Source organism: Protopterus annectens, chromosome 9.part0 (genome assembly GCF_019279795.1).
Source record: "Protopterus annectens isolate FY-2018-M chromosome 9.part0, PAN1.0, whole genome shotgun sequence".
Taxonomy (NCBI): Eukaryota; Metazoa; Chordata; order Ceratodontiformes; family Protopteridae; genus Protopterus; species Protopterus annectens.
Genome location: NC_056743.1, coordinates 297,578,137 through 297,604,193, shown reverse-complemented (window position 1 = coordinate 297,604,193; position 26,057 = coordinate 297,578,137). Strand labels below are relative to the sequence as shown.

At 38.0% G+C, this 26,057-nt stretch overlaps 1 protein-coding gene across 1 annotated transcript in view; it reads right to left on the bottom strand.

Moving 5' to 3' along the window:
* PNPLA2 (patatin like phospholipase domain containing 2) overlaps positions 1-26,057 on the bottom strand; it is a 930,557-nt gene that overhangs the window by 544,591 nt on the left and 359,909 nt on the right. Inside the window, exon 3 of the mRNA XM_044082880.1 lies at positions 12,299-12,364. Within this exon, the coding sequence (XP_043938815.1) occupies positions 12,299-12,364 (66 nt within the window). The remainder of the gene's footprint in view (positions 1-12,298; positions 12,365-26,057) is intronic.

The window sequence follows — 26,057 nt, the reverse complement described above, 5'->3', positions numbered from 1 at the left end:
TGATGATCTAAACCTCTGATGTTCCTGATCTGTTAGACTTTGTACAACATTTAAATAGAAACAAGTGGGGTATCTGGCTAACAGGTAATTTCAATTCCACACATATTTTTGTCTTGGATATTATGGTTTCTAAATGCTCAGATGCTTCAGTGCTCATGGCACTGTTTAGAAAGTTATTAATAAAATGTTCTCCTTCAAGAAAAGTTATTAATAAAATGTTCTCCTTCAAGAAAAATCTCGATGCATGGATGGGAGATCATACGTTTACCCCGGGAGTCACCTCAGTGTCACTACTAGACAGAGGTATAGTATACTAAATAATGGGGTCCCACATGTGTCACTACTAGAGAGATGCAGCTATATAATACGGGGTGGCGGAAGCCATATCACTATTGGCTAGGCTTGTAAATGCCCCAGGGCAGATAGCCTAGTACACTACTATGAAACTATGAAACTATGAATAAGCTAACAGCTGTCACCCCAGTCATATCATTAAAAAATAATTAAAGCATAATTGCTCTGTATGAAACATATTTGTTCAGATGGGAAGGGTTTCTTTGTATGGTTTATGATCTTGAACAAATTCATAATGCCAAGCATTATGTGGAAAGAATTAACAGACAATATATAAAGCTTCCATACCAACAAGCTATTGGAGATATCACTTCTAACATCCAACAGTAATAATACCCAGGCATTCTGACACATTGAGAAACATTGATCTATTCTGTAAATGGACATTGAACTATTTAATATTATTTCAGGTTAATACTAATTTATTTTTTAGGAGAAGCAAAACATGTGATCAAAAATTCAGATATAGCAAATAGTAGTGCCAATCAGATAGCACTTGAGGTTTTACTTACTGGGACAAGTTGTTAGATTAATTTCCCTTTGAAAAAAATGTCAAGCCTGTCAATTTACTATTAAAAATCAGAGTTTTCTTACTGCTAATGCTAGGAAAAATCTGTGGTGTCAGACAACTTATCATGTTTAACAATGACTGCATCAAATATTTTTTTTAAGTTCATGTATCGCTTTCCATGTGGGCAAAATGGCTTCATGCTTAAAACCAAACTATCTGAGCACAAGTGATTTCCAATGCAAAATGACTTCTAATGCTTGATATAGGCACACAATAAAACATTCTACAGCATATATTATGTTAGTGTCAATTGACTGTTGGATAAGGATTGGCTCCCAGAAATTAGACTGGCAGGAATTTCCATCTAACAAGGAAGAACACTGCATAATCTCTTTGGATGCATTGTTTTCAATGGGCTTAATATATCACCTATAACTTCATTGGTCCAGTTTACATTTATATTTATACATTTTTTCTCATTTTTAACTTATAATTGCTACTGCGCTCATCAGAGTACACATTTGTATCACCCAAGGAAAATGTCAAAAGCATTACAAAAAAATTCAAAACACTATCAGGTCCACCAAAGGAGATCATGGACTTAGACTGGTCTCTGATGCAAAGAGTAATAAACAAGATTTCTTTAGCTATGTTAGAAAGATACAATACCCTACTTTGAACAGAATTTATTCTTAAAGATGCCTCCTGTTTTGACCCAATGGACATAGCTAATATTCCTGAAAAGAAATTTAGTGCCAGCGTTACCTATGAAGCATCTATCTAAAGCCCTGAAATACCAAAATTCCTTTCTCCTCCTATTATCTCTAAAGATCATTTACTGAAATTGCTAACTAAGGCCAGAAATACCTCCTTCATAGGATCCAATAATATATCTGGCTGCTTAATTGATAGTGTTAAACATACCCTTACCAACTCCCTCCATAAATAGCTTAAGATATGTTTAGCTACTAGTTTCTTTCCTGGTAATGCCCCTCCAAATGGGCAGCCTTACAACCAATCCAAGTAATAACTGACCTATCACTCTTAAAAAACTCATATGCATAGTCATGGAACATAATTTAACTGACCTCCTGAATTATGATTTCAAAATCAGTATTAGAGGTGACCTTCAATAGACTGGCTTTATGAATGGTACATCCCATCCTCTGACCATGCTATACTTCTTAAAGAGGATGGCAGAGGCTGTAGATGGAGGACGTGGTACACATAACATATTTTGACCTGCCTAAGACCTTTAACACCATTTCCTGAGCCTACATTAAATGGAAGATAAATGTATAAATGTTTAAAAACTGACCCATATGTGGTAAGTTGATGAGCAAAATAAAGAACCTACACAAGTTGCAGCTGCCTCATCAGAAAGCATGAAAGTGAACAGCATTGTCCCTCAGGGGTCAGTGCTACAGCCTCTCATTTTTGGCCTTTACTTTCCAGATTACCAAGCAGTGAGCCAAGACCTCTGCGTAACAAAACTTTTGGATGACTGCAAACTGGAGATTGTTGTTAAGTCATGATGCGACACCCAAACCCCCTAGAATAAGCACTACCTAGTAGACTCTTGATTATATTGATAATGGCCTCAATCAAAATTCCAAAAAGTGTAATATCATCACTTTTAGTAGAAATTAATTTCACTCAACATACAATAGAGACAACAAACCACTACAGAATGAAAATATACTCAGGGACCTAGGAACTTGGGGTACTCCTTTGAGCATCATGTGACCACAGTTGTCAGGAAAACCTTATACTTAGCACAGCTAGTTGATAAAGGAATAATATCAAGGTTTAAAGAGGTAATCACTTCCTTATATTTAGCATTAATGACACAAAAGATCAAGTACAGTGCCCTCTTTGGGATGTATCTCACTAAATTTACCATACAATTAGAAAGACACCAACGATTCTTAGCCAAAAAAGATCACAGGTCTAAAGTCCCTGAGCTATCAAGAGAATTTGGAAGTTCTATTCCTTTATTCAGTGGCTTATAGACTTTAGACCTTCTCTCCTAACCTGCTCTTAGATACCCACATGTCCAATGTTAACACCAGTACTAGAACTAGGGATATACATTTTCACCAACAGATAAATAAAACATGGTGGAAGGACAGGTTTATAACAAAATGCATCTCTAACCTGTGTAATAAATTTTCCTAATATGTTAAGCAGTGTGACTCACTATCTTATTTTAAAGATTACCTAGTTGACTGGAATGAGTTTTCAGAAATTTACTCCAGGACTGACTGGTATGGCTCTCTTGGGGAAATAAGGTGTGGCCTATGGGAGGTAATTGGCAACGCATAAATGGTTATAAGACTCAGTAGTCTTGGAATATCAGTGAATCTACTAGACTTTTCTATCTTCACGTGCAGTATTTTTTAACAAAATCTATGGTGTTACTTTCACAGTAGAATATTTAAAGACGTAATCTTCTTGAACTAATATCCACTGATGAAAGTTTTTAGACCAGCAAAAAAGTTTTCCTTCAGGGTTTTTTATTTTAATTTTTATTTGTATTTTTTTTTTGTCATATTTATATGTTTGAGTGTTAGAATGTTATTTTATAAAGAGACTCACAATAATCTTTGGAGCTATGGTGGTTTCTGATGTCCTCTTATTCCAATATAGTACTTTTTGGTACAGGAAATTACTGAATCGGATTGCCATTTTCTTCTTTCCACATACATTACATGTGCAGGAAGATGATGTGCATCTTGTTGCTTTAGTATCTGTCTGTGTACCCATTCACACACACACACACACACACACACATTCAGGCACACATTGTTAACACTATTAATTGTATTTCTTAAACTGGTAAGCTGACTTGACAAAATACTCCTTTTCTGGTGAAAAGCAGTATTTGGTTAAGTCACCTGATCAGGGTTATATAGTAGGCAAAAAAAGAGCCTGAAGGAATCAAACCCAGCAAAACTGCATGGTAAAGGAATAGCAGCATATGTTCTTAAAAACTCCAACAAACTGCCAGACATATGTTTGGCAGCACAGAGTAAGTAAAGGCTTATTTGTACAGCAAAGTATGAATGAAGGTTTACCTGATTTGAAGAGATCTATTCAAAATTTAAACAGACTTGGTTTGCGGGAATAAAATGTTTAGAGTCTTGTTAACATCTTTATCTAACAGCTGATTATTTGCATCACATCCTCAAACTACTGTTTGTGTTTCATTAGCAATTATAGTAAATTACTTCAGAGGAGTTGCTTCCTGTGTCACTCTATTTGCCGTGTGTGTGTGTGTGTGTGTGTGTGTGTGTGTGTGTGTGTGTGTGTGTGTGCATTTATAAACATACATATACATGTATATGTCTATTTGCCATAAATATATATGTCTCCATGTGTGGGTGGAGGTAGGTGTACTCAAGAGATGCATTATTTATGGGGGGGGGGGGGTTCCAGTGTAACACTGTAAGCTGTGCAGTCTCCCGTTCCCGCTGCCAGTGCTTCTGCACTAGACGAATAGTTGTGTGTTATAATTCTATGAAATATATCAGATTGGCAGATAATTTTACTATCTCTAAATAGATTCCTTATTACATGTTCGAAGACATAAATGTTTGAATGCGTCTTTACTGAACTTACAAAAATGAAAATTTAAAATTGCGAAGGGGCATATAAGCAATTTCTTTCCCTGGGAAAGAAATCACTTGGTCGCCTCCATTACTTTGTCATTTTCCCCACTGTAGTGTGATCTTGGAGTTGGTATATTTAGTTAGGGAGGTGTGGGGGGCACAGCTCCCACATTGGGGGGTGTGGGGAGCAAAGCCCCCCACTTTGTTTAGTTTGTAGTCATGTGTTTTTGTTATTGGGCTAAGCGATTTCTTTCCCAGGGAAATAAATTGCTTATATGCCCCTTCGTTGTTTTGCATTTTCGCTCTTGTAAGTTCAGTAAAGATGCATTCAAAATTTTGCATCTTCGACAATATAATTGTGACCCTCTAAATCAGGTTAGCTGTGTTGCCCATATTTAATTGTTTATTTGCAACGTTCTGTACATCACCATCAAACTTAATGCACAGTAACATATTTCCTTTGCAGTCTAACTTCTCTAATGTCTATCAATCACTCAGAGTTTTTTTCCATCCATTTTACTACCCATAGACCCTACTGTGTTCATGACTGCCATAACTGAGATGTTACTAACCTTATACACAAAAAAGTCATATTGTAGGCATCACTATTCTGTATGGAATGTACTTAATGAAGAAGGCAGCTTTCTTCATGTCTTAACCGAATCACAACTACCATCACATAAGAATGTCTTTCTGTTTTCCTCCTGATCCATTCAGTTGAGTAACTTCATAAGAAAACAGTAGATGAATCCCATTTCAGTCTCAAATGACTCTATGATTGTATCACCCTTGCATTAAACTTTTTGTACTCAGTGCTGACTCGTGTAAGGTTGATCCTGGACTATCTTCCTGTATGGTAAAATCTCTTTCCCTTAAACCTATTATCTCGAACCTTCCAGGAGATGACTTTATTTTTGATGTTATTGTTGTACTCCCCTGCATTCAGAGAACTACTGCTATTGCGTAATTCTCTGGAAGGTATTCAGGAGATGTGCCATAAATGTCATTATGTTCTTTTCACTTCCTTTCCTTGTCTGGTTCTCCAAATCATTCTGATTTATTTTGTCTGGCTGCCAGCTGTCTCACTGATACAGATTTATCACTTAAAACTGCTGTAAAGCAAAATGGGTTTACCCAGCACATTTTTTTATTTTGTTTGATAGCCATTCATCACTAATAATAGGCTTTATTGTAAGAGCAGAACATTTCCATAGCTGATGTTTTCTTTAAAATTTTCAGAGTGCATCAGTCCTGCAAAGGTATCATTGCCATTGACTACTTTGTGTGCACACAGCCACATCAGTTCTGTCTCATGTTAAATCCATGTATGCTCTCCAGCTTCTACTGGGCTTTGATCCTTGTGCCAGTTAGTCTTGAATGTACAGAGGTTGGGCTGGAGATTGCTTATTAATTTGACCACCAAAGTGTACATATACATCTATATATATATATATATATATATATATATATATATATATATACACACACACACACATGTATGTATATGTATACATGCAGATGGGAAAGCAACAAAAGAAAAGTTGATGTGGTGAACAAAGCACAGGATATGATCATGTGCATTCTGACCAAAGGAATATCTCCCTATATGTGTGTGTGTATGTGTGTGTGTGTGTGTGTGTGTGTGTGTGTGTGTGTGTGTGTGTGTGTGTGTGTGTGGGTCTACATCAAATGATCAAAGTTCCACAACATTGACTGATCATTGAATACTAGATGACTGAAGTTGTGAAACATCAAACATAAAAAAAAATCTAAAAAGAGAAAACATCCTCTATCACATTTCCACATCCCCTGCTACTTAAATATACCAACTCCAAGATCTCACTGCAGTGAAGAGAATGGTAAATTTTCCATTCCACACTGTATGGTGACCTCAATTAAGAATGTTCCATGTTTCACAACTTCAGTCATCTGGTCTTCGATGATCAGATGTTCGATGTTGTGGAACTCTGATCATTTGAAGTACATATATATATATATATATATATATATATATATATATATATATATATATATATATATCTCAAAAACAGTCCAAGTCCCAAGTAATTTACTAAAAACAAACCCAGATAGAGATGTGAAGAAGGTTCTGATCCGAATGTAGTGAAGACAATCCAATGAAATAATCCAATTCAACGAAAAACCAAGAACAGCTTTATTTACAAATGTAAGCGCTTTCCCGGAGATGTGTTCTGCTTCTTCAGACGTACTACTAAACACTCATACCTTTTCTCTTATATAGTACCACACAATTAATTAATCATTCAATAATTCAATGATTAACCCTCGTAATTGCAAAGTTACAAAATTGTAAAACAGGGTTGGTAAAAACAATATCAATGCATAGTATAAAAAGAAAAACATTTCCCAATACATATACATATACATATAAATATGAATAGAGATAGTGAGTCTTCAATGATTACCATATAAAAAAGCATAAACAAATGATAATAAAAGTTGTAAAATGTTATTATAAAACACAAAGTACAACGCAGACAAGATAGAGGAAACAAAGTATGATGCATATGACCGAAGTGTGATTTATGGAATGTGTGTATAACCTAAAAATATATGTATTGTATTTACTACTTAAGAGACCTTGCTTTAAGCATGGGCATAAGAGAAACAGTCTCATTAAGCCCACTATCCTTGTGTGCAGCAAGTCTGAGGATCCACCTAACTTCAGCCTGTTCAGTTAGGTTAGTAATATCACCTAACCTAATATTAGTATTCTGTACATGTAGCACTTGAAATTTAAAAACATGTTCCTTGCCCTTATGAAGAGTGTGTTTGGCTAGGGCACTATATTCCTGTTGTCTGGAGAGACAATAAATGTGGTCCCTTATGCGCTCTCTAAGTGTTCTATTCGTTTTGCCCACATAGAAACAAAAACATGTTTCACAGTGGGCCACATATACTACATTTTTAGTATTACAGTTAGTTTGGCACCTAATCTCCCATAACCTACCAGTATCAGGATGTTTAAAAAATCTGGACTCATCTATATAACTACATTGGACACATTTACCACATTTCTTTGTCCCTAGATATGTTTGGTTATGCTGCATCCTACTATCACTTAAATCAGTATAACACAAGTGCTGTTTGAGACTAGATAGATATATATTTATACATGGGTTCCCTTCAGATTGTTGAACTTTCATATATGATCAAACTTTTAAAAGTTTGAACGGTCTAAATGGAGATCTCCATAGAGTACAGAATGGGAAGATTTCCCTTTTCTGCAATGTAGTGCGATCTCAGAGTTGGTATATTTAATTAGCGGGGGTGTGGGGGGTACAGGGGGGTGTTTGCCACCCTGCTAGCAACATTTATTTTTTTTTTATTTTGTTTTATTTATTTATTTATTTATTTTTAGATATTCGAACATTTAAATGTTTGATCATATGGTCTCGGCCATATGAAAGTCAAACATTTGAATTTTCGATCATGTAAAGTACACTCTATATATACATTTATATATATATATATATATATATATATATATATATATATATAAATATATACATATATATATATATATATATATATATATATATATATGGGTACAGCTCAAAATATTGCAAGAACATTTGATTCAAAAAATTTTGCCAAGAATAAATACAATAAAAGCACAACATATTGAAACCATATTTGATTGAATGCTACACTTTTATAGTGTTTGTATGTAGGAGTGTGCGGAAAAATGAATGCTTGACTAAAAGGCTTATAGTGGTTGGTGTATATGTGTGAATGTTCAAGAATTAGGGCTAGGGTAAGGGTTAGGTAAGGTGTCAGATGACAGACTTATCGTTTTGCATGTTTGGCATTGTGTGTGCTAATTGCCCTTTTCTTTTGTACATGATACTATTAGGGATAAGGTGTTTAGTAACATAATGTAGAGGATTAGGTTTAGGGATTGGGTTTTGGTTAGGGATAGGATTAGCAGACATGAGTAAAGTAGTACAGGGGAGTAAAATACTATGCAGGCACCAAATGTGTGCAGGGTGTCAAGGACAGAAAAACAAAATACTAATAATATGGAATAGGTTAGCTCAAGTACAGTTTTGAAACTGCATTACAAAAGAAGAAATAACACTTAGAAAAGTAATCTGGTATTTATTATATCTGGTTATAAGGTCAAGATACATTCTAAAGGATACAACAGACTGGTGGTGCCAGTCACATGTAGCTGATACATGTACAAAATGTACAGCAACATACCCACTGATAGGTAAGGATGAATAACACTAACCCAGTACAACATATGTAGTTGCTGGATAGCCACACAGAAATTTAACATGAATATTGCTCTTTATACTGCTTGAAACACTAAATAGAATTTATGGAGGTCGGCATACAGGTTCACAGACACTGAAGATCAAAGAGAACAAAAATTTAACTTCATTGGATGTTGTATTAGATGGCAACTGCCATGCTTATTAGATGGGCATCAAACAGATTTAGTGGTGCCTGATACTACATTGTATTGCTGAGAATACAGACTGCAAAAAAGAAAGAAGCAAGCATGAGGGATCCTTTTGTATCAGGTGTACTAAATGGCATGTACAATATGTACCATCAAAGAAAAGTAAAACATGTTAAATCCTAATGTTTCTGCTGTATTTTCTATCTTACCTAATAAGTCTTGAATACTCTACACTACCAATTCCTCTCTTTTTAGCAGGTAGGTGTAAAAGCACCAATATCTCATTTTTACTTCATTACCCTGAACTTTTATCTTAGTCTTTTTGTAGGTGCATGACTGAAACAGTTATTGGATGTCAGTTGAAGTTTTCAATTAAATGCACAAGTTCCTGTGAAATACAATTTCTATCCAGTCTAGCCCAGTCACTGTGTCTTGGGAATAATGCTTAAATTCTGCCTGAGTTTCTAATACTAAATTCAAGTCTTCCATACCAAATATTTTCATAAATGTCTTCAGAAATCTACCCTCTTTTGTTATGATTTCTCTTCTAGGCCTCCTGATGCATCCTCTCTACTTGCAAATAAAATTCCAGTCCCTACCTATAAGTAATTTTCCCTGCAGAAAAAAAGTAATAAGTTCCATAATAGCAGTTTTTGGTGGAATATAAATACAAGCTAGCATAATCCTTCTCTCTTGCCAATAGCCCCTTACTAACACAAATCTACCATTATGGTCTTTTCCGCCTCTTATAATATCACTATCAGAATCCTTATAGTAAGCAACATTTCTCCCCTTTTCCTTTGTCCTTGATAGTGTGATGACTATCCATCCTGAAATCCTTTGTTAAATTAATATACTAAGTTTTTTCCCAAACATGTCTCCTGCAGCATTATTATGTGCACTTTGCATTTCTTAACATAATTTAATACCTTTTCTTTTTTTATCTACACCTGTAAGACCATTTACATTCCAAGACAATATGGATAGGGAAGCTATTATGATAAAAAAGCTATTGTTTCCCTCATTATACATGGCAGTTTATCTGAATGTGTACTTCCAACATTTATTTTCATGCACACGCTAATTTTAGGAGGCTGATCTTTTATACAGTTGATTCCTCTCATCTCCATTGTCATATTTTTCAAGACTTTTTTTTTTGCTTTGATGAAAACCCTCAAACAAAAAAACTAAGTAAGTGTTCAGCACACCTCCATCCTCTTTTAACTTAGAATAAGCATGCAAACCTCAATCAACAAAGAAGAAAGACATGTTAAACAGTGAGGGATAATGACTCCAAAGCAAATTTATTTTTTTCTGATAGACGTTTTGATTATTCCAGTTATCAGTATCTCCGTATTATGTTATACTATATGTTTTTCACAACTATTTAGTTCTTTAGTACTTTTGTTAATTGTATTGTTGTTAATACTTGTTTCATGACTACTTATTTTCTTAACTAAATTGCTACTATACTGGACTTTTCTCCCCGGGTCTCCACTGACAATGGATTACTTGCCCAGTCGGACCTACCTGGTTAACAAATGTAAATAAATAATAAATTAATAAATGGTAGCAATGCTAGATATTGCTGGGGTTTCAATTAGAAACCTATTTATCTCAGCACTGGCCAAGCCATTGCATCTGGTCTAGCTTGTATATCTCTGTGTGCAGTTATGGCAACTCTCAATGAGAAAGTGGCAACTGACAGGAAGGTTTCAGTGAATTGCATGCAAAAGGTGACAACTGCAGTCATATCTGATGTTCTGTGCTAATAGTTTCACTAAGCAACCTGGACTATATTATGTGGCATCAAAGGTGTGATCATCCACCTTGTGTGCTTATATATTTGCAGTGGATACCATAAGTGCAGTTACAAATGTGATGCTGGGGTCTGACTGTAGATATCTATCTGCACCACACAGGTGACAATATGGAGGTCAAACCACTGACCATTGACCACTGACAGCAGAATGAGGATTTGTCAGCAAGTGCTATAAAAATCATAGGTGGTACAGTCCCAACAGTCCCACACCATTTCAGACAGTTCTATATTGTACACAAACATGCAACCACATTCACATTCACAAAGAGGGCACTAAGCCACCTAGTGCATCTAATCAAGTACTCCCAAAAGTTTGAATCTGGGGGTGGATCTCCTCTTTTAATTGTGAAGTAGTAAAGCATGTAACTAAAGACTGTAGAAATTCATACAGAAATCTGTGGAATGTTAAGCTATTTAAATTGTGAAATAGAAATAAATTACTGTGGATTGCGAAGTAGGATAAGTGAATACTTCAACATCATCTAATAATGTTGAGAAGAAGGAAAGCAACTGCTAATTGCTATATACTGAAAATCTATAAACAATCAGTCTGAAAACTGTCAATCTACAACATGAAATAGGAAGATGATTATTAAGAAGCTACATCATGTCCAGTCCCTTAAATATTTGCTAAGAAAATACATGTGACTATGCACTGGCCACTCCATTCAAAATGAAGAACACAGATAAAAACATCATTATGATAGAAACTCATGGTCATATCAAAACAGCATTGAACTTATGACATAAGTAGAGTTCAAAAGTGCAGCATCACATAACACTTTGGTACTAAAAAGTTGAAAATAAGGATACAAGTTATTGTATTGAAAAATAAAAGTTGGTGCATAACAACAGTTAAGCACGTGTACAACAGAGAAGTACATAGACATTAACATCTAGAGATGATGCATCATGGAAAGTTGAAAATCAAGTTTCTTTTTAGTCATGGCCCTGCCAGTCAATCTTCCATCCCTTTGTTGGCATTGGTTTAGTTTGTTTTGGCATGGCTAAGGAAATGGGTAGGGGATGGGGGGATCAAAATAGGTATGTCAAACAGGTCTCCAAACTACCTTGCTACCACTCTGCTTATTGCTGTTTAATTTAGTAACATCAGCATTAGAATAACTGCAGCTAAATTGGTCTTCTGGTTTTCCTTTTAGAAAAAAAGAACAATCCACTACAAAAAGTCACAAACTGTATCTCAGCATTACACCAGAAACTAAGCAAAGAAAAAAATATTCAACCTTTTTCCCTTCTGTCAAGTGAAAAAAAGTGTTTTAATTGTGGGTTCCAGGTTTGTCTTTGATATACTAATTATGGATCCCATATGAGCAATCATTAGTGGATGAATGCTATATTTTTCCCCCAAAAGCATGAGCTTGCGGAGTCTCAGGAATTACTTCTTTTGCTGGGGCTGTGTGAATTGCTGTACATAAGTAGTGAGGGACTGTTGGTGTTGACTTAGCTGTCGTACTCTGTAGTGAAAGAATGACACATACCCATGTGTATATAAAGCAGTTTGTCAAGCACTTGTGTAATCAATAACTCACCACTCCTTGTAGGGTTGGTGGGATTAGTCCACAATACACTGGGATGAAAGTACTGCAAACACATGCCTGCAAAATAGCCAAGGGAATAAGAAGGTTTTACTTCTACTATCAGCATTAATAAAACTTAATATATTAAAATTACTGACATTAGAAATGGAAACACTGAAGAAACCATTCACACTGTGAGACATGATTACACTGAGAAGTCAGTCAGTGTTTTCAAATCAGTGACACTAATTATTTATAAGCTATGCAATCAACTGACTGTGCTATAATTCTGCCAAAATCTTCTCAAACTTCCAAACTCATTCTCAGTACTTAGTAAACCTCCATGCAAAATCGATATTATGAATGTTTTTACTGAAAAGGGAGATAAGAAAAGGACATATATAGAGTTCATTAACTTTTCTTAGAAATACAGAAAAACAATTCTCATATTCTGTGTATACAAATGTCATGTTACTGTTGATATTCAGCCTCTTTTTGCATTTCTGTCTTACCATTAAGTAAATTTTGTTACATTTTACCAGTAATAAGCATGTAAGTGTTACACAGCTGCAAAAACATCAGCCCTTAATGACAATCCTTTTTATCAAGGCATTGCTATGGAATTTGAGGATGCCAGGCCCTAGACCTGCACAGATACTTGATGAAAAAACATCAACATGCACCAGCCACCATTTCTCACCCACCAAGTCAAGTAACGGTCTAAATAAAAAAGTTCCTTTATCATGAGCGACAGAAACCAGTAACAATAGCTTTGTGTTTAATAATAAAATATTCACTGCAGTCTAGATCCCTGCGATAATGAGGAAAAGTTTGGTTTTCTAGAAGTAACTCAGATGAATATAACTTTTTACAGTTAAATATAAGTGATCATCTTCTTTTTATACTCCATATGGATATAGGTAAATTGAAGGCAAGTTTGTCTAACACACAATTCATTGACACAAGACTTCCGTGTGAAAATAATTTGTCTAATCACAAAATGTCTGAAAAAAGAACATTGACAACACACTCATCTAAAAAGAATTTTTGAAGTTGTCATCTTGTTCTCAAAGTTAAAGTGTTTCTTTGCAGGGCCACAAGCCCCCCTGCACCACTCCAATGTGGGGTACAAGGCTCTCATTTCCTACAAAATTAAATATATCAACTCTATGATCATATTGATTCTAAGGGACATATTTCTTACAAAAACAGGGAATATCTGCCGGAACATGCTTAGAAATTGGATATATAATTGCATATATATATATATATATATATATATATATATATATATATATATATATATATATATTTATACACACACACACCTATATATTCATATATGTACATATGTACATATATATGTACGTATAATGGATTCTGTGTTTTTGATTGTTGCATCAAACATTTAGTTAGGATGATTGTTTTGTTGAACTGCTGGTTAATTGCAAGTGGTTAATTGCAAGATGCTGGCATTTGTATTGTAGGATCTTTAAACAGTGGAGAGTAGGATTTTTCACTTTACCCACTGCTTTGTAATACTGGAGTCTGTATATTTAATTAGCAGAGGGCATTGAGGGATGCAGGAGACTTGACTACCACATACATTTTTTTTCAGCTAAGTAAGTTTCAACCATTTGTGGTTGATGGAGTGTATGCCTATTTAGTGAGTCATTGATAAAATGTTATATAATCATGCATATTTATACATACATATGTGTGTTTGTGTGTGTGTGTGTGTGTGTGTGTAGTTACAGTTAACAACATCAATCACAAAAGCCTTACACTTTTGCCCAGCATCTATGCTCCAGCTATATAGGAGTCACAGTTCTTAGCCTCACTGGGAAGGCCTATATCAAAACACTTGACATTGCTGGAGAGAAGTCTCTGTCTGTTATTCAGGCCTCTGATTGGTTAAGAGCAAAGAAGAAAAAGAATGGGTTTATACATCAGAGTTCTCATTCTCACAGAAAAAAACAGCACTGCCCTTGAATCAATTACCTTGCTGCATTGTACATTTTAGTACTGTACAGTACAGCAATGATTAACTTTTTCTGTGGAAAACAAACTCTAGCTTATGGAGTCTACTAAATAGGTTCATAGGTTCATACTAGGCTATCTGCCCGAGGGCATTTACAAGCCTAGCCCATAGTTTTGTGGCTTACGCCACCCCTTTAGTATGGGGAACTATACCCATTATTTTGCTGTGCCTCTGTCGAGCAGTGACACTGAGGTAATCCCTGGGGTATATCTGCGGCAGCATGTTGTATATGATATATATATTTTGCTGTGCCTCTGTCGAGCAGTGACACTGAGGTAATCCCTGGGGTATATCTATGGCAGCATGTTGTATATGATATATATATATCATATACAACATGCTGCCATTTTACCAGGATAAACATCAGAACCACTGGATGTAGGAAGGTTATAGTCTGCAGCCAAAGCTTACATTGTAAGCATATATTGTTATGGAAAGTGTATTGCATAATTGTTGTTTCTCTCTTTGAAACACTGATTGCAATCCATTAATGGCAGAGTTTCTAAAAGAACAGTGCATCCCCCAGACAAAGGACCTCACAATGCCATTCTCTCTAGGATGGCAGTAACAAACAAAACCCTGGACCTGGTCATAAATTAAGCTTATAATGTTTAATGAATATTAGAATGGTAGGAAAAGTGGAACGCATGCAGATCTCATCCAGGGAGACCTTCAGAAAAATGGCATCAGAGGTAAAGCTACTCATAAAATAAGCCTTAGACGTGAAAGGCAAAACTCTTCCAAACTTAACATGAAAGAACTTTGTAAAATTACCTGTTTGGATAAATACTGGCTGCTGACTTGAGCAGCCTTTTAAGGGAAGATATGCTACTGTTATAGTCCCACAAACGCCTTTGAATACCCATGACACTGAGCAAGTGTTCAAGTGAATTTGAATACAATGAGAATAATGAAAGGTGGACATATTGGTTTAGATTTGAGTCTGTGGCTACCTTAGCAATCAGTGTTTTTAGCTGCAATTATGATCCTTTTTTTTAAATAAAACAAGAAACTGGATAGATGGAGAATTTTATGTTGGATATAATTTACAACCAACTAAAGTGTTGCACAAGATGAAAGGTCAAGTTTGGCTGAAACAGACAGTTTTAATGGATAAAGGGTAAACTTCTAGTATATAACTTTTGCTATTGAAGAGAAAGATCCAAAGGAAACTGAATTTGTTGCACATCTGCAAAAAACATAAACAAAAAACAACATAAACAGGACATGCTGGAGGGACATCTATGTGTCTGAAATATTACCCATTCTCTGGAACAGTCTTCCCATCAATGTGAAGCAAAGCTCATCACAAACCACATTCAAATGTATCTTGGACCAATGGATGGGAAATGACAAATTTACTGCTGGTTTGGCACTTATGACCATAATGGACATGGGCAGAGAGTGAAAACACTTGATGTGTGCAAACATATATCATAACAATAAAATTAATTTGTGTATGGACACCTCAGCAATATTTTGGCAAATTTGGGATAAGCTTGCGTTGGCATAAAATGGCTCTTGGCTAGTAGCTTAGTAACCATCCATGAACTATGAACCTAAGATCTCAAAGGTGCACCTCAAAAAGGTATTACTTTTTATAGGGGAGACTAGCAATTACTCCTCTGCATCATCATGGAAAGAAGGAATGGTTGCCAAATGAACTACAATTATCAAAATCATAAGGCCATGAGTGAAATAGATAAACCAGAGAAAGCACAGGAGAAGCATTACTGTAATACCAACTAGTTTTCTATCCAAAAGGAATCACTTTATGGCTTCTGAGCTGCTTGCAAAATATGATCCTCATCATAGATCTAGTGACCTGTCAATCACTGGAAAGAGAGGAAGCATGCTTTCAGACTGAGCCTGTGAATGGATAACTGATTCCATCACTGGAAAAGAAAATTGAAAGTAACAATCCTTCTATAATGGTAACAGTGAATGAAGTTAACAGCCCAGGAAACAGCTATGAAAATCAGATGGGCCTTCTTCCTTACACTTTGGAACAGCCTTGGAAACATTGTAGCTAGGGTAACTATATAAAGCATTCTATGAAGAAATTCAGCTATGAAGATAAGTTGAAAGTTTCCATCCCCATATAGCACAAGGTAAAACAAGTTCTACTTTCAGCGCTGCTGGTACAGAGGCAACCATCCAGACCTGGAAAACTCCATTAACAGAAAAGAGTGTGGCTAATCTAGGCAATAAAAGACTGTTTGATCATAGTAAGCAAATTGTGACTCAAATTGTCCTCAAAGCAGCTGAGATTCTCCAAAAACTGAAGCACAGGTGAGGAGAGGGAGTTATTGATCATACAAATCAAAGACCACATTACCTGTCACCACAACTGTTTAGGAGAATGTACTTCCATACCTGATTATATACTATTACAAAAGAGCACATCTGCTTATGTACAAAAAAACAATCCCTTGGAGAGATGAGGTGTTAACTGCTGAAGGTCATGAAACACAACTGCATTCATTCAACATTCATGACAGATGACCAAAGGTTTGGTGCAGTGTGGTGCATGTTATGAATTCCTCAACCCAAATGAGATGCATCTATGGTTCTGAAATGAGTCTTGAAGATCATGACTAAGCCCATAGTTTCACAAAACCTTGAGTGCAGTATACATCTGGCAGCCACTGCAGCAGTCTCAAGTGCAGTCTTCCTACAAGGATGAAAAGAATGGCTGAGACCACAAAGCCAAATACCTGCAGGGGTTTGCTGACAAGTGGTCAAACATTCATCTTGTCAACCAGAATAAAAGCCAGTATAGCTGATGGAAAATCAGCTTAGCCCATATACAGTTTTGTGTGTGTGTGTGTGTGTGTGTGTGTGTGTGTGTGTGTGTGTGTGTGTGTGTGTATGTGTGTGTGTAAGATTGCTGTACAGTGGGGATCAGGAAATTTGCCCTTTCTCCACTGTATTGTGATCTTGGAGTTGGTATACATAATTATTAGGGGGTTAGGGGGTCCAGGGAAGCTTATCACCCCTCAAAAAAGTATGTTTTAGATTTATTTTTAAATTTTTGATTGTTTGGTGATGGGCAAGGTATGTTAGATTGCTTGCAGTTTGATATGTTAAATTTTCAATATATGGACATACAGCCTCTGTGGGATATCAAAGGCTGTAGCCATGTTCTCTTGTAAAAGAAGAGAGGCCAATGACAGAAAGTCAGGGAATTGTGGAAAAGCAATAAAGGCTTTCATGAACAGCATTAAAAAAACAGAAATGGACTGGGTAGCATCAACTGTAATTTGGCCCAGTTCATCATGATTTCACACTGGTTGCAAAGGCAGAATTCTTATATCTGGCCCTGGCTAAACATAGTAGATATAAGGGAAAACAAGTCACTCATAAAGGTGTGGGAATTTTAAACAGCTCTTTTATGCAGGTATGCTGCCACTACAGGCATGGTAAGGAAGACTGACCACAGATGGTGGGCCAAAATGCAGAATAATAACCTGAAAATATTCTGCTCTAATCCAAAATGGAGGTACCTTCCCCTTACATTGCTGTGATGGCATGTGTCCTGAATGTCCATACAGTGCATTCAGAGGCATGACCAAGTGAATTATGACCATGCATGTTTTTGTCTTTACAACAACTAGGTTCAGACTTCTGATGTTTAGAACAAACCATAATTCACTTACTTTTATTGGAGCCAAAAAGAACCAGGAGTAGAAGCCATTTCTCCACTGGTTTATGGTGCATGCTGGATGGGTATTTTGGCTAGGTGTGGGAAAACTCTTTACAGATGGTTTACTTTAGCAAGATATGGGAGCCAAGTGAGTAAGATGGGATAATGGATGAGCATGAACAAAACAACCGTGACTAATTGCTTTTACTTTCATTAATGATGAACTTCCCCAGTGAAAAGTGAAAAGAGAAGTTTCTTGCATCACCTCACTCAGAAATGCAATGGGTAAACAAAAACCCCTCAGAAAACAGAAGAACACAGGTATACCTGACTTTCTTCTGCCAACAGAGGCATCAGAGTCAACAGTCACAGGCCAAGTCATGACCAGTATAATCCTACAGACCTTGGGGATGTTATTCCTGCAGAAAATCCAAACGAATAAAATAGCAACCACAGGAAACAGTCCACTTTGATGTTTATGAAGCGCTTTTTGTTCAGTTATTGACCAGAACTTCATTAGATAAAACCTTACAAAATGTTTTTCCATTTAAAACCTTTTCTTACTTGTCATGTGAGCTATTCATGACCAATCATCTACTTCTTCTCCCTTTTTTTTTATAAAAAATGTTAACTCTTTACATATCAACTTAAAAACAATTAAGTAATTTGTCAAATAACTTTTGCATACATTTACAATGTCACCACATAAGTACCTTACATAATTCCTTATCTTGTTAAATGTTTAAGTTTCAATAAACATAAAATGGAACAAACTTCAGTGTGGACTGTTTCCTGTGGTTGCTATTTTATTCATTTGGATTGGTGGTTTGCAAGAGTTTAGTTTCCAGTTTGTCCTGTCTTGTCTTATGGCAACCAAAGGGTTTAACAGTTCCCTTACACAGCATGGAACCCACACTTGTTTCCAAGAGAAGGAATGAAACTCTGATGTTCCCCAGAGCTCTATGACAGCACATAATGCTTTGGCTTCCTCGGAGCTTATTGTGGTCCCAAACATTAACAACTGGCTTAATGAACCACTGAATTTGAATGAGCAACACAATGGTATGGCACAGGGGCATTCAGCTGGAGGGAGTAATATTATTAAGAACCTAAAAGTCTTGGATCACAAACTGTTAAAACATAAAAAACTACAACTTGAAATTGTGTATTTCCATGAGTTAATTCGGCAAGACATTGTTCCAAAAGGTTTGTGCACATGGCAATATCCAAATGGTCTGGAAGCTGACTCAGTTTTCCATCAAGACAGTACAGTTTTGTACCTACCATAAATGTAGATGTTCGAGTGTATATACTGCTGCAGTCATCACACTTGGGTTATCCTGCCGTCAGGCGGTCCTGCAGTCGGCCAAATCCCAAAGTCTTGGTCCGGCGTCGGTTGTCGTCACTTCTTCCCTAACGTCAGTGCGACAGGGGGATAAAAGAGGCAGCCGACACCATTTTCTTCAGTTTTTCTTGCCCCAGATGGCAAGTGCCCCCAACTAGGAAGGCAATACAAATAACTATGCAAAACACCTTAGTAGATAAACAATAGTACTAGCTGTTAGCAAATACACCATATAGGCATGCATCCATTAGATTGATGCACATGGAGTTATAGCTAACACCCTGGTATGTAGAGGGGATGGTGGGAGGGTAACCTGGACTACAGCAGTATATACACTCGAACATCTACATTTATGGTAGGTACAAAACTGTACTATGTTCATCGTGTAATACTGCTGCAGTCATCACACTTGGGTTGAATCCCAAAGCTATGGATGGGTGTCTGGTACAAAACTGGGTTAGGTGAAGCAAGGATGCACTGCAAAACTGCAGTGGCAAAACCAGCTCTGGTTTTTGAGTATAATGGAAGGTGGTAGTGCTAGGTAAAGGTGTGCACTGAACTCCAAGTAGCTGCCTCCAGAATGTCCTTGGTTGGAACCCCCCTGAGAAAGGCTGCTGAGGTTGCTGTAGTCCTGGTAGAATGGGACCTAATATTAACAGGCACTGCTTTCCCATGGTGCGAGTAGCAAAAACAGATACAATGTGCTATCCATTTGGAGATGGTCTGTTTTGAAATAGCCTTTCCTTGTGAACCTGCAGCATAGGATACAAAGAGTTGGTCAGTTTTTCTGAAGGTCTTTGTCTTATCCAAATAGTAACATAGCTGTCTGTGAATGTCCAAAGAGTGAAGGAGTCTTTCTCCTTTATTCTGGGGGTTTGGATAAAAGGTGGGTAAATAAATGGTCTGATTCAAAGCCACACTGGATACTACCTTTGGCATAAAGGTAGGGTTAGTTCGTAAAGAGACTCTGTCCTGATGGAAAATGATGAAAGTTTCCACTGCCATAAGTGCCTGTAGTTCTGAGACCCTGCGTGCTGAAGTGATAGCCAGCAACAGAGCTGTTTTCCATGACAAGTATTGTAGTTCTGCTGAGAAGGCTGGTTCAAAAGGAGGCAGTGTTAATTTTTCTAAAACGAAGTTGAGGTCCCAAGCTGGCGTTGGGGGTTTTTGGGGGGGGGGGGTCTTATATTCTTAGCCCCTCTGAGAAACTGCCTTAGTAAAGGGTGTGAGAATATGGGAGGATCCGTATTATATTGAGCTGAAATGGCTGAAGCATGGATCTTAATGGATGAGAAAGAAAGGCCTTTGTGTAGCATCTCAGTTAAGTATTGCAGTATTTGAGGAATGTTTGGTATCCAAGGATTTTGGCCTTTAGCCTGGTGCCATGCACAAAATCTTTTCCATTTGTCTGAGTAAGTTTTTCTGGTGCTGGGCCTCCTGGCCTCCAAAATGACATTCAGGACGTCCTTTGAGAGAAGTGTTGATTGATAATTCAAGGTATTCTCCATGCAGCTAAATTTAAAGTCCTGAGCTGACTGTGAAGGATCTGAGAGTTTTGCTGAGTCAACAGAAGTGGGAATTGAGGTAAGATCCATGGAGGGCTGTGAGTCAAGGTCCTTAGTAATGGGTACCAGTGCTGACGTGGCCAGTCCGGAGCAATGAGGATCATTTGAGGTCTCTCTGATCTGACTTTCAGTAATACCTTGGTCAAGAGAGGTAGTGGTGGGAAGGCATAGACTGTCAATGCTGTCCAACTGAATGATAGGGTATCCACTTTCCAGGCTAGGTAATGATAAGTCCTTGTGCAAAATTTCTGTAGTTGGCAATTGTTGGGGGAGGCAAATAGATCTATGTCTGGGCGTCCCCACTTTGAGTTATCATTGAAAATACTTGTGGGTGTGGTCTCCACTCGTGAGGATCTGTCAAGTTTCTGCTTAATTCGTCTGCCAATATGTTTTCCTTTCCTGGCAGGAATTGTGCTTGCAGTTACACTTGGAAAGTCAATGCTGTGTTCCACAAGGTCATTGCCTGTCTGCATAAAGGGTAGGAGTGTGTTCCTCCCTGTTTGTTTATGTACCACATAACTGTGGTGTTGTCTGCCCTTATTAGTAGTTGTCCTGGATGCAAGAGGTCCTTGAAGGCTGTCAGTGCATTTTGCACAGCTAGCATCTCCTTTTGGTTGATGTGTAGATGCATTTGTTTTGCAGACCATTTGCCCTGTATGCACTGTCCTGCCATGTGTGCTCCCCAGGCGTAGTCTGAAGAATCTGTCATCATAGTTTGGTTTGCTGGAGGTAAGACAAAAGGAAGACCCTTGTTTATTTGACATGCTTGAGTCCACCATAGGAACTCTTTTTGAAGGCAGGGAATGAGAGGTATACTTGTTTCGAGGCTGTACCTGTGTTGAGTCCATACACTTTTCAGGTACCATTGTAATTTCCTTATATGCAGCTTTGCATGCGGAATTAGTTGAATGCAGGATGCCATGAACCCCAATGCCTGCAGGATTTTCCTTGCAGTGAGCTGGGTAAAAGTTGCCATCTTTTTGAAGTATTGAGTCAGTTGTTTTTGTTTGTCTGGCATGAGATAAGCCATCTGGGCTGTTGTATTTAAGCTGGCACCCAGGAATATTATGTCTTGTGAGGGTATTAGCTTTGACTTCTTTTTGTTTACTGTATACCCTAGGCAACTTAGTAGCTTTGTTACAAATGCCAGATGCTGTAATAGAATGGCCTTGCTGTCCGCTTGGATCAGGCAGTCGTCCAGATATGGATAAATTTGTATTCCTCGTTGTCTGCACTATGCAATTACTGATGCCAGGCATTTTGTAAATACTCTGGGCGCAGTAGATAAGCCAAAGGGCAATGCAGAGAATTGATAATGCGTTGTACCTGCCAAAAATCTGAGGTATCTTCTGCAATCTTGTCTGATAGGGACATGCAGGTATGCCTCTTTGAGGTCCAATGTTGCCAGCCAAGACTCCTTGCCCAGCATGGGAAGAAGCTGCTGTAGTGTGAGCATTTTGAATTTGGGTACCTCCAGGTAAGTGTTTAGAATTGAGAGGTCTAAAATGGGTCTCCAGGCTTTGTCCTTTCTTGGTACTAGAAATTGTCTTGAGTAAAAACCTTGACCTTGCTCCTTTGTAGGTACCTTTTGAATTGATTTCATATCCATGAGAGCTGAAATTTGCGTTTGTGCCTCTGCCCATTGGTTTGGAGGCAGATTTGGCATGCCTCTCATCCGTGGTAAAGTGTGAAAATGAAATCTGTAGCCTCGGGTAATAATATCCAGAACCCATTTGTCCTTTGTTATGATGCGCCAATTTTGTGGAAATAGAGACAGTTTTCCTCCCAAAGGTGCTGCCAGAGCAATTTTGCTTGGCAGGCGAAGAGGGAAGTCATTGTGTTTGTTTCCTGAAGGGTTGAGATCTTTCGTCTCCACCTCTTTGCGTTGTTGTGTGCCATTGTCTAGGCCTGAAAGAACCTTGTGGCTGGCCTCTGCCCCTTGGGCATCTGTACCTACCCCTTTGGGGTCTGTCTGATGCAGGAAAGGACCAGTTTTTTGATGGCCAGTTTCTGCTGAATCGAGGAGGTTGTACCTGTAAAAAATCTTTAACTGTCTGCACAGATTTTGCCTTTTCTTCCATTTTCTTTAAAACTTCCTCTGCTTTGACACCAAATAACACATCTTTCTGCAATGCAGCATCCAATAACCTTGCTTTGACATGTTCTGGTAAGACTTGCTCTTTTAGCCAAGCATGTCTACGTATTACAGATCCTGTGACAGCTGCTCTACTCTACTCAGAGGCTTCCAATAAATCAAAACCACACTGTAAGATATGCTTTCCCACCTGTTCTTCTGCATGCAGCAAATCCTGCATCTCTTTGAAATCAGGTTGATCTGTCTGAGGGATCATTTTCTGCTTTAACTGTGTAATCAAGTACTGCTGGTATTTTAGCATGTGGAATTGGCAGTTTAAGGCCCTCATGGCCAAAGTGGCAGACATATATCCTTTCTTCCCCCATCTTTCTAATGCTCTGGAATCTCTTTCAGAAGGTAGTGGATTCTTAGCAGTAGAGGCCTTAACCCCTTTGGGACCCTGGGAAATGGTTTCGGGGTCTGCAACAGGGCTTTTATATAGAAACTTATGAGAATCAGGAACTCGGTAGTATCTGTATGGTTTAGCTGGTGCAGGAGGTAAGGAATCTGGGTTTAGACTAGATTCGGTGTAAACATCATACAAAATGTCTAAAACTGGAGGAATTGCAAGGGGTCTATGCTGTGGGAGAAGAAGAAACTCACAGAGTCTTTTCTTAGAGTCAGAGTAATCTTGGCCTTCCCAGTGGAAGTGTTCCCTCATGGTGTGTAAAGTTTCCCCAAAAGAGTAGTCTTCAGGGGGGGAGACAGAGGGAATGGACTCTTCAGCATCTGAGTCTTCATAAGGAGGGAAGGAATAATCCTGGTCCTCACAGTTAGCTGAGGAAATGGATACTTGGTCAGAGGAAGGATAATCTTCCTCCAGTCTAGGCCTTTTGTCAGGAGGGGGTAGTAAACCCCTGATAAGGGTAATTAAATCCGCAGCCATCTTAAGCATCTGTTTTTTAGGCATAGGGGCCTGTGGGGGGGGACTGTGGACCCGATTTTCTAACTTTTAAGGGGGCTTTAAGTTTAGCATAAGACTTAATAGAGATAGTTGTCAGTTTAAAGACACCTTCAGAAACCGAAAGGGTGTCCAAAATCTCCGGATCACCGTCAGGGTTGGCGTCCGAGGGGTGAGATGGAACCAGCTCCTGAGGCCCAGCTGATTCGGTCTGGGAGGCCGTCAGAATTTCTAAATCTGCGGTAGTCAGGGGCTGCATAGGCGCCTCACTGAAAACCAGAGAACCGGCGGCAGGCCTTGCTGAGGCCTCGGTATCTGGTCTTGGCCTTGATTGCCTGTCCTTATCCTTGCGTTTTTTAATCATTGCTGAAGTCGGTTGCTCCGACGACATGTCATAATTAAATTTTCTGCCAAAATAATGTCAGGCGAAATCTGCCCGATGCTTGATTGTACGTTTGTTGAACCTAGCACAAAACCGACAACCAGAGATGTCGTGGTCTGGGCCTAGGCAAGGAATACAATAAGAATGAAAATCCTTATGAGGTATTTGCTTCCCACAAGAAATGCAATTATTAACTTTGTCTGACATCGGTCTGAGGCAAGAAAAGTTTTCCCAATGGGGTACTTAGCTTTAGAGAAGACTTTGGGCTGAAATTCGATTTGAAAATCTCAGGAGCTAGCCGACCGGCACTTGCGAACTGCTTCTGCTTCGGGCACCGCGCGGCAAGAAAGACTGAAGAAAATGGCGTCGGCTGCCTCTTTTATACCCCTGTCGCACTGACGTCAGGGAAGAAGCGGCGACAACCGACGCCAGACCAAGACTTTGGGATTCGGACGACTGCGGGACCGCCTGACGGCAGGATAACCCAAGTGTGATGACTGCAGCAGTATTACACGATGAACATCTTATTAAACTATTTGACAAACATGGTCTGGAACTTCTTGAACTAATGATAAAACATTACCAGGTAATGGTGGACTGTATTGCTAGGGAAGTGACTGAGCTGGACAATATAATCAAAGTCGATACGGACTTTGAATGTTATAGATTTGAGTACAACTGAGTGTTTGGTAGCATTGATCAGCATGTTATTAAACTAAGGGCAACTAAGGTGAAAAAGCTCCACAGGGACCATACAGACTATGATAACGGAACAGCCTACCCTAGACCACCCCCCTCGCAAACCTGGAAACCAATTGGAGGATCCCATTCACACCAGGAAACCAAATTCAAACCAAAAAAAAAAATTCAAACCAGGGAGGTACCAGCAACAGTGACTTAGCGGAAGTGACAACACCAATGACTGGATATCAAATAACAGGAACAACCGAACGTATTCAAATGACCAAAACAAAATAATGGTAATAATAACATGAACAGATGAGCTCAATTTGGCCAGCAACAGAATGTACAACATTTTCACAGTCCCAGAATCATGAATCACAACCCAGGTCAACAGAACCAGCAATGTTAAAACAACACATGCAAGGGGAACAAACAGAGAAGGTAACAGCTACCCCGTTTTACCAACTGACAACAAGAGAGAGTAATTGTGTAACAGTTACCAACAAAGAATGTGATTTTAAAATGTATAATAACTCCTCATTCACTGTTGATCCAGAATTAGTGGAATTTCTGGATAAAGAGTTAACTTTTGTTCCTGCATACCATGCAGATTTGGCTAAGACCATTTTGGACTTTAAACTGTTTAATGGGAAATTGAACTTGACAGTGTTATTGGGTAATAGAGAGGTTAATGATGCAGATTTTAGAGTATCAAGTACATTCAACTCACCAACACATCTGCCTGTAGAACTGGACTTTAGAACTATTTTTCTCTTTGATAATAAACATGAGAAAAAGAACAACTACAATGTTAGTAGGTCTGAAGGGTCAGCGTTTTTTGAGTTGCGGAAATTATCAGTGATAGTGACGAAACCTGAAAAGGGGGTGGATTTTTTTTATGAATTTGAACGATTAAGTATCTAAAATGAGGCAGATATTACTGAGTGAGCATACAAAAGCATTAAGTCTTGCATCAATGACTTAGTCATTGAAGCTAAAACTGAAGCTAATATGTTTAATTTTCTAACTATGCTAGCCCCTAGAACCCCAATATTATTTGGTATCCCTAGAAT